Source organism: Phocoena sinus, chromosome 10, assembly GCF_008692025.1.
Source record: "Phocoena sinus isolate mPhoSin1 chromosome 10, mPhoSin1.pri, whole genome shotgun sequence".
Lineage (NCBI taxonomy): Eukaryota > Metazoa > Chordata > Mammalia > Artiodactyla > Phocoenidae > Phocoena > Phocoena sinus.
In genome coordinates, this window is record NC_045772.1 from 19,998,807 (window position 1) to 20,007,103 (window position 8,297).

Below are 8,297 nucleotides of genomic sequence, written 5' to 3' on the forward strand. Positions count from 1 at the left end.
GAAACTGAGTCTTAGAAAAGAAACTTGCCCAAGGTCACAGAGATAGTAAATGGGGAAGCCAAGCCATGTATCTAGAGCTGTCTAATTTCAATGGACACAGTTCAGAACTGTCCTCTGCTGTGCTATATTCTTTCCTTTTATGATAAAATATCATTTCCATGTGAGTTTACAGAACTGTTTATCTTACAAGCGGGTTCACACCAGTGATCCCTCCTGCAGCCATTACCTTAGTAAGTTGTCCTTGGCATGCTATGACTCTACAATGCATGTTCTTGATGGACTGAAATGCAATTACTGTCAGGGAAAGAGGACTGTTGAGTGGACCACTCTTTTTTAAGTTGAAATTGAGCACTTAGGTTTAAAAATCGTCATCAAGACTTCTGAGCGATACTCTACTGCCTTTTAAAAAGTAGGACTAGCAGAAGAAAAACATTCACAAGTTTAAGTCAGTGAGAAAAATAAGTATTTTATGTAATTAAATGACAATGAAAACTTTAAATGGAGGAGAACTTATATATATTTACAGTTGACTCAGAAGCCAAACAATGCTACAAGCTGCAAAAGTTTAGGATCTTCAATGTTCTTACTGTGTTTTTCATAGAATTAACTAATTTGGGCAATGCTTTTTGATAAAAATATTAAGCTATAAATTATCCTTTCTATGCTATAAATTACCATTTCAAGGATGACACTTTTCTAGCTCAAAGTTTTAAATGGCATGCCTGCCTTTTCGTCTTATGATACTGTGGCTTAGATACTGTGAGGTAATAATCACTGCACTATAAAGACTGAAATGTCATTAACATCATGTGAGAATATGTGACTCTGTACCTAGAGACCTCATTATCCTATTATTTATTATCCTGAATCCCATTGTTGCAGCTGAACAGGGAAGCAAAAGTCACCATTGCCTGAAATTCAGTGTAGTTAGTAATCAAAAGAGTTGGTTTAAGCAGGAAGCCATCAAAAATTATATGGATTTGGGGGGCGAGGGATAAATTAGGAGTTTGGGATGAACAGATACACACTAATATATATAAAATAGATAAATAACAAGGACCTACTGTATAGCACAAGGAACTATATTTAATATCTTATAATAATAACCTATAATGGAAAAGAATCTGAAAAATAGAGATATAGGCGTATGTATAACTGAATCACTTTCACACAACATTGTAAATCAACTACACTTCAACTAAAAAAAAATAATTAAAAAATTATATGGATATGTACACACCACAAATATACAAATGTACAAACATTCATTTGCCTACATGCTGATGTGGGCCAAGGCTGTTATATAAGTACGAGTCCACCGTATGTCCTCCTGGCATAAAAACCACATCTACTCTGAATCATCTCATTTCCAGTTTTGGTGTCTTTAAAGTGGATAGAGGGCTTCCCTGGTGGCGCAGTGGTTAAGAATCTGCGTGCCAATGCAGGGGACACAGGTTCGAGCCCTGGTCTGGGAAGATCCCACATGCAGCGGAACAACTAAGCCCGTGGGCCACAACTGCTGAGCCTGTGCTCTAGAGCCTGTGAGCCACAACTACTGAGCCTGTGCTCTAGAGCCCACAAGCCACAACTACTGAGTCCACATGCTGCAACTACTGAAGCCCACACGCCTAGAGCCCATGCTCCACAAGAGAAGCCACTGCAATGAGAAGTCTGCACACTGCAACAAAGAGTAGTCTCTGCTCGCCACAACTAGAGAAAGCCTGTGCACAGCAACGAAGACCCAATGCAGCCAAAAATAAATAACTAAAAAAAAAAAAAAAAAAAGAATATGAGCGTGGCCCTGTAAAAATCTAAACTAATGCTTTGAGGTTGATTTGTATTTGTCCTTGGTTTTCACATCCTTGCATTAATGGTTTCATAATACAGAAACATCACACTATGTTATTCCAACTTGCTAAATTTGGTGGCTGTTTGAATCCCCATGTTTCTAATTTAATTTTCTGATAGGAAACATCCATTTGCCTAAAAAATAAATTCATATAAAAAGTTAATGCCAAGTTTAGAGATGTTACCTTTGGGAGAAACTGGGTAAAAAAATACATGGGATCTTTCTGTATTATTTTTTTATAACTGCATGTAAATCTAATTATCTTAAAATTAAAAGATTAATTTTTTTAAAGTGTGGCAGGAGAAGTCTTATTTCCACCCTTTTTTTCCATCAGCTAGGGTCTTGCTGACCATGGCCACCTCCCTCCATCATACACAGATAAACCAGTTTTATTAGTTTCTTCATGCAAGCAAATACAGATACACATTATTCCCCTCCCCAATGGTAGTATATTTTGTTTGCATCTTGCTTTTTTCCATGTAACAATGTAATGAAATTCTAAAGAGAGTATTCTATGTAAAAAGAGCTTTCGTTTGAGATATTCTTGGGTAAATCATTTATTAAGCCAGTCCTCTACTGATGGACATTTGTATTGTTTCCAACCTTTTGTTACTAAAAGCCGTGCTATGAATATACTTTAGATATTGTATTTGTGTCATTTTGATAAATAATGCTCAAGTCCCTCCATAGAGATTGAATCACTTCACATTCCCACCAGCAGTGTACGGGAGCCTGTTGCCCCAAAGTCTCACCAAGAGAATGTGCTATCAAACATTGGGGTTTCTGCCAATCCAGTAGATGAAAAGTGAGTTTTTTTGTTTTGTTTTGTTTTCAGCCAGGCTGCGCAGCTTATGGGATTTTGGTTCCCCAACCAGGGATCGAACCCAGGCCCTCGGCAGTGAGTGCCTGGAGTCCTAATCACTGGACCACCAGGGAATTCCCAAAAGTGAGTTTTAATTTGAATTTTTATTCCATTCATGAGATTGAGCATATTTTCATGTGTCTAAGAGCTATAGGCCCACTTGTCCAAAATACTGAGGAATAACAATGTTATCAGAAAATATCTGATAAGAAAGCTGAATTTGATTGTCCTACTGCAAAGGGGTTCTTCCACAGTTCTGGATCTTATTTAAAATGCAATGGCTAGTGGTGATCATTTTTTAGTGTACAAAGATACCGAATCACTATGTTGTATACCAGGAACTAACAAAGTGTTGTAGGTCAATTATACTTCCAGAACAAACAGAAAAAGATCAGATTTGTGGTTACCAGAGGTGGGAGTGGGGAGAGGGGACGTTACATGAAGGTATCCAAAAGGTACCAACTTCCAGCTGCAAGACAAGGAAGTGCTAGGGATGTCACGTACAACACGAGTAACATAATGGACACTGCCGTATGTTAAGACAGTGATTCTTAAGAGTTCTCATCACAAGGAAAAAATAGGTTCTTTTGCATTTATTTAGTTATTTTATTTTATTTTATTTTATTTTATTTTTTTGCGGTACGCGGGCCTCTCGCTGTTGTGGCCTCTCCCGTTGCGGAGCACAGGCTCCGGACGCGCAGGCTCAGCGGCCATGGCTCACGGGCCCAGCCGCTCCGCGGCATGTGGGATCTTCTCGGACCGCGGCACGATCCCGCGTCCCCTGCAAAGGCAGGCGGACTCTCAACCACTGCGCCACCAGGGAAGCCCTACATTTATTTTGTATTTATATGAGATGATGGGTAGTCACTAAACTTATTGTGATGAGCATTTCATGACGTGTGTGAGTCAATTCGTGATGCTGTACACCTTTAACGTATACAGTGCTGTATGTCAATTATAGCTCAATAAAACTGGAAGATAAATAAATAAACAAAATTGTAAAATGCAATGGCTCTTACTTAAAGTGTTCAGCGTTGTTAAAAAACATCAGAACATCAGATTGGCTGAACAATGCCTTCGCGTTAAAGGGTGCTCACCCTAAATATGTCCAGATCACTGACCAACCACCAGTGACTTTACCGAGCCTTCCTTAAAGGGCTCTGCCCTGCCCTGGAGGGAAGAATAACAATACTCACAGTTGAGCACCCAAGACATATGAATTCAACAAATATCGAGAGCCTTCATGGATGTTACATTCCAGCAAAGGAAGACAGATGATCAGCGTAATAAATAAGTAAATCATACAGTTTGTTAGAAGGTAATAGGTGCTATGGAGAACAAGACTGGATGGGGGTGTCAGGGTGCAGTGTTAAATAGGGCCATCAGAGCAGGCCTCACAGAGATAATTGAACAAAGAAGGAGGTAAGGAAGAACATTCTGGCAGAGTAATAGCCAGTGCAGAGGCCAGGAGGAAGAGGTGTGCCTGACATGCTCAAGACCCAGGAAGGAGGCCAAGGAGTCTGGAGGGAAGTGGGGGGGGGGCGGGTAAGGAAGAAGAGGAGGCATCAGAGCAGAGATGAGTTAGAGAAGTATGGTCTGGGCCAAATGGATAAATCTGGAGTTAATCCCATCACGTCCAGAAACTTCCCCTTCTAATCTTGCCCTTGCCCTGGCCTCAATGACTTAGTTTTCTAGGAGGCGGCAGAGGCAATCCAGTGCTCCAGCCACCCACGTAGGCAGACAGAGCAGACAACCTAAAGGCCCCAGGCACACTTAGGCAAGCAATCATGTGTTTGTAGGCTGAAGGCTCCCGGCAGCAAGGGAACAATCTCGTGCCTTTTTCTCCTGTTATTCCACTTTTTCCTGAAAGTTTCCTTTCCTTGCTAATTTTAAAACCTCTTCCTTGGAATGTCTGTGATTTGAGCATCTTACAAGTAGTTGGTCCTGTCAGCTCATTTCACCATTTCTGAATGTCTAGTAGCTCACCTGGAGGTGGTATTAATCACAACTACATCAGACACCTCTACAAAGACTCAAACCCTGCCTCTGATCGCCTAGCCAATGTGTACCAAATACTACCTAACCCCTGACCTTCAAACTGACAACAAACACAGCTGCTATTTACTCAATAAAACGCATTACCGGGAGTGAACTCTTGCTTTTAACATCAGTCTAAGAGGATCTATCCCACTTCAGATACAAGAGAAGCAAGACAATGGCACTTGGGACAGAGACGAGCCATGAGAAACCAAGCCGAGGTTTCTGCAGGGGCACCACGCCTGATGGGAAAGTTTCCTCGATGCATGGGACGCCTCATCTTGCGTGGGCAAAACCACCACCATTACTACAGATTTCGTTCTGTGTACTATTCTGCATATCACTTGCTTCCTTGCATCTTTAAACTGTAGTCCCCTCTTGCTTCACTTCGTTTGCCCTTTCTCGCCTACAAAAAAGATTATAGAGCATTGCTCACCAGGCAGAATGGCTGCAAAAAGAAGAGGCCCTACAACCTCTATAATCTCTACAATCCCTACAATAATTAAGCAGTAACCTTGGGTGTCACCAACTTTATAATGCCCTCACCAATCAATACAGACCCAGAGCGGTCACACCACTTGGATAAAGATGGATTCTTCAAATGTTTAAGGAACGCCATTACCACAGTCAAGGCGCAGAGCTGGGAGCCACATGAAGAGGATCCAGACGCATGTCCTGGGCACTGATAAAGTGACTCTCAAGAAAGGTAGAGGCCAGACGTCCCTGGTGGCGCAGTGGTTAAGAATCCCCCTGCCAATTCAGGAGACACGGGTTCGAGCCCTGGTTCGGGAAGATCCCACATGCCATAGAGCAACTAGGCCTGTGCGCCACAACTACCGAGCCTGCGCTCTAGATCTTGCGAGCCACAACTACTGAGCCCGCACACCACAACAAAGAAGAGCCTCCGCTCACCACGACTAGAGAAAGCCCATGCGCAGCCACGAAGACCCAATGCAGCCATAAATAAATAAATTTATTTTAAAAAAATTAAAGAAAGGTAGAGGCCAAAACTCATGAAAGATGAAATGGTATAATGACAACACAAGAGATGTCACCAACCGTTGACAATTTGAAGGCCCAGTACCCAGAGGGATCTTGGGCAGCTCCATCCAAGAGAGCTTAAAGCGTCTTCCAAACGCCACTACCAGAGGTAGCATGGTGTTGCTTCTGGCATGGGAATGAATCTGGGCGTGAGTTCTGCTCCCACCATGTCTTAGCTGTGACATCAGTGTCACACTGATGAATTTCAACATAGGTTAAACTTAGTTTCCTTGCAAGAAAAATGAGCCAGGCAGCCACTTCACGAGGACGTTGGGAAGCAGGAGTGAAATACGTGAGCTGTTCTAGCGTACACCTGGATCTGCCTCTTACACATTCAATGAGTGGCATCCAACAGGATCCATCCTTGTTTCAATAACGCCAAAGCGTCTTCCAGAGATTCTGTCCCATACCCAGTCTCAAAGTTCTCCTGTGCATCCTCCATGGCTCCTGACGCCACTCTGCTCAGTGTTCGGGGTAAAATCAGAACTGCTCGGCTCCTACCCCCTGCCTCCCTGTACCTCCCAGGAGCGCCCCCTCCTGGTCGTCAGTGCTCCATCTTTCTGCAAGACGCCCCAGCTGGGTCTGGACCCCTTCCCTCCGCATCAGCAGTGCTCCCCCGCGGTGCCTCTGCCCCGTCCCGCGTCCTGCCTCCCACCCGGCTCCTCACCTGATGTAGGGGAGGAAGGGGTTGACGTGCCCGGAGAGCACGGCGACCACGTAGGAGATGATGAAGGCGGCGGACGACCAGGTCACCAGGAGGAAGGGGATGAGGGCCATTCCCCTCAGGAAGCACAGCATCGCGCCGCCACCAGGAGGGCGCTGCGCTCTGCGGGCCCGGAACGGGGGGCTGCTCTGCGCTGCTGGGAGGCGGGGGCCGCGCACGTGCCGACCCGCGGCGCGGCGGCCACGGCGCGAACAGCCACGGGCGGCCGGGCGGGAGGCTCCGCGACGGCTGGGCAGGCCCGGCCCCGGAGGTAGGGGAAGCGCGGAGAGAGGCGGCGGGCTGCGAGGCGGCGGCGCGGGGGTGGGTGGGGCGCGGGCGGCCCGGGCTCGTTGCGAAATGAGTGAAGTCACAAAGCGGCGGCCCAGCCGACTTGCAGGCGCGCGGCGACCTCCCAGCGAACGCGACGCCGGGGCTGCGGGACCGCGGGGCGGGGGGCGGAGGGGGGGGACCGGCTCCTTTCGCTTTTGGTTCGGCCTCCAGGCGGGGGCAGCGGCGGGAATGCCCGCCCAGACGGTCCCAGCCCGCCACGCCGCCCTTGCCCTTGCGCAACTCCGGGGAAACGGATCAACGCCTCCCGGCCCCTCTTTCCCTCGGGGTTTCCGGGGTGCCGGGCCTCGAACCCCGACGGCTTCCTCTCCGTGGTCCCGCCGCCCGCGCGTGGTGACATCCACCCCATCCCGCCGCACTGCGACGGCTGCTGCTGCCCCGGCTGCCGGGGTCCGGGCAGAAGTGTTCGGTGACGTTCGCCAGGACACGGGGCACGGATGCGGCACCCACGTGGATGGTGTCCACCTGAAAACCGAGGGAGTGTATAGGCGGGTGTTTGCGAGGGCCGGGGGTGAGCTCTGGCCGAGCCTGGACGGCCCCGGTGCTGCCCACAGTGCTGCTTCCCCCCTGCCCCGCCCCAATCCCCCCTCCACCCCGCACAGCGGACTCTTCTTTCCTAGAAGTTAGGTTTCTGTTTCTCTAACGGATCAGGGTTGGCCCAGGCTTGGAGCCATGACCTAAGATGAGTAATGGGGACTTGATACCTTTCAAACCCTGTGAAAGGGATTCGTGTTCTGAAGGCGCTGGCCGGCACAGTGATTTTGAGATACAGTTTAGGGATTCTGAGCCCAAGGTATGTGAGGTCACTGGTCATTGGTAACCAAACGTGGGTTTGTTTTAGCCACCTTAACATTTCTTGAGTGTCCTGTCCTCCTGCTGGAGGACAGGACACAAAGATTAAATAGTTACATGGGGTCTAGGAGACTGACATGTCAAAATAAAATACATTGTATGGAATATTAAATAAATAGATTAAAAAAAAATAGAGCTGAGAGGCTGGGGCCAGTGCTCGCATGAAGAGCCAGGTACGTGTTCCTGACAGATAGTAGAGGTTTTTAAAGTAAATCATTGCTCTTCAGGCAAAGAAAGGTGAGACTACCATTCCAGTCCAAGGAAACAGCAGGAGAAAATGCACAGACGGTGAATTGCCTGTTTTTCTGGACCTAGAGAAGTACCCTAGGGGACTTCCATGGCAGTCCAGTGGTTAGGACTCCAGGCTTCCACTGCACGGGGCATGGGTTTCATCCCTGGCCCGGGAGGATCCCACATGGCCGGTGGCCGAACCGAATAAATAAACCATTTAAAAAAAAAAAAGCACGCTAGTGTAAGGCAGGGAATGGAGAGGTGGGCAAAGAGGCCACATCACCTGAGCCCTGCTAAGAATCTTATTTGTTTGAACGTATGGACACCAAGGGGGGAAAGTGGCGGGTGTGTGGTGGTGGTGGTGGGATGAACTG

The 8,297-nt window shown here is 47.2% G+C and overlaps 1 protein-coding gene across 2 annotated transcripts in view; it reads right to left on the bottom strand.

The window, feature by feature from the left end:
• Positions 1 to 7,321, bottom strand: part of DRAM1 (DNA damage regulated autophagy modulator 1) — an 88,184-nt gene extending 80,863 nt beyond the window's left edge. The window contains exon 1 of one of the 2 annotated variants that reach the window (XM_032646076.1): positions 6,457 to 7,321. In XM_032646076.1, coding sequence (XP_032501967.1) covers positions 6,457 to 6,587 — 131 coding nt within the window. In that variant the 5' untranslated portion in view covers positions 6,588 to 7,321. The remainder of the gene's footprint in view (positions 1 to 6,456) is intronic. The other variant, XM_032646075.1, reaches the window with a different exon arrangement.
• Positions 7,322 to 8,297: the final 976 nt, after the last annotated feature.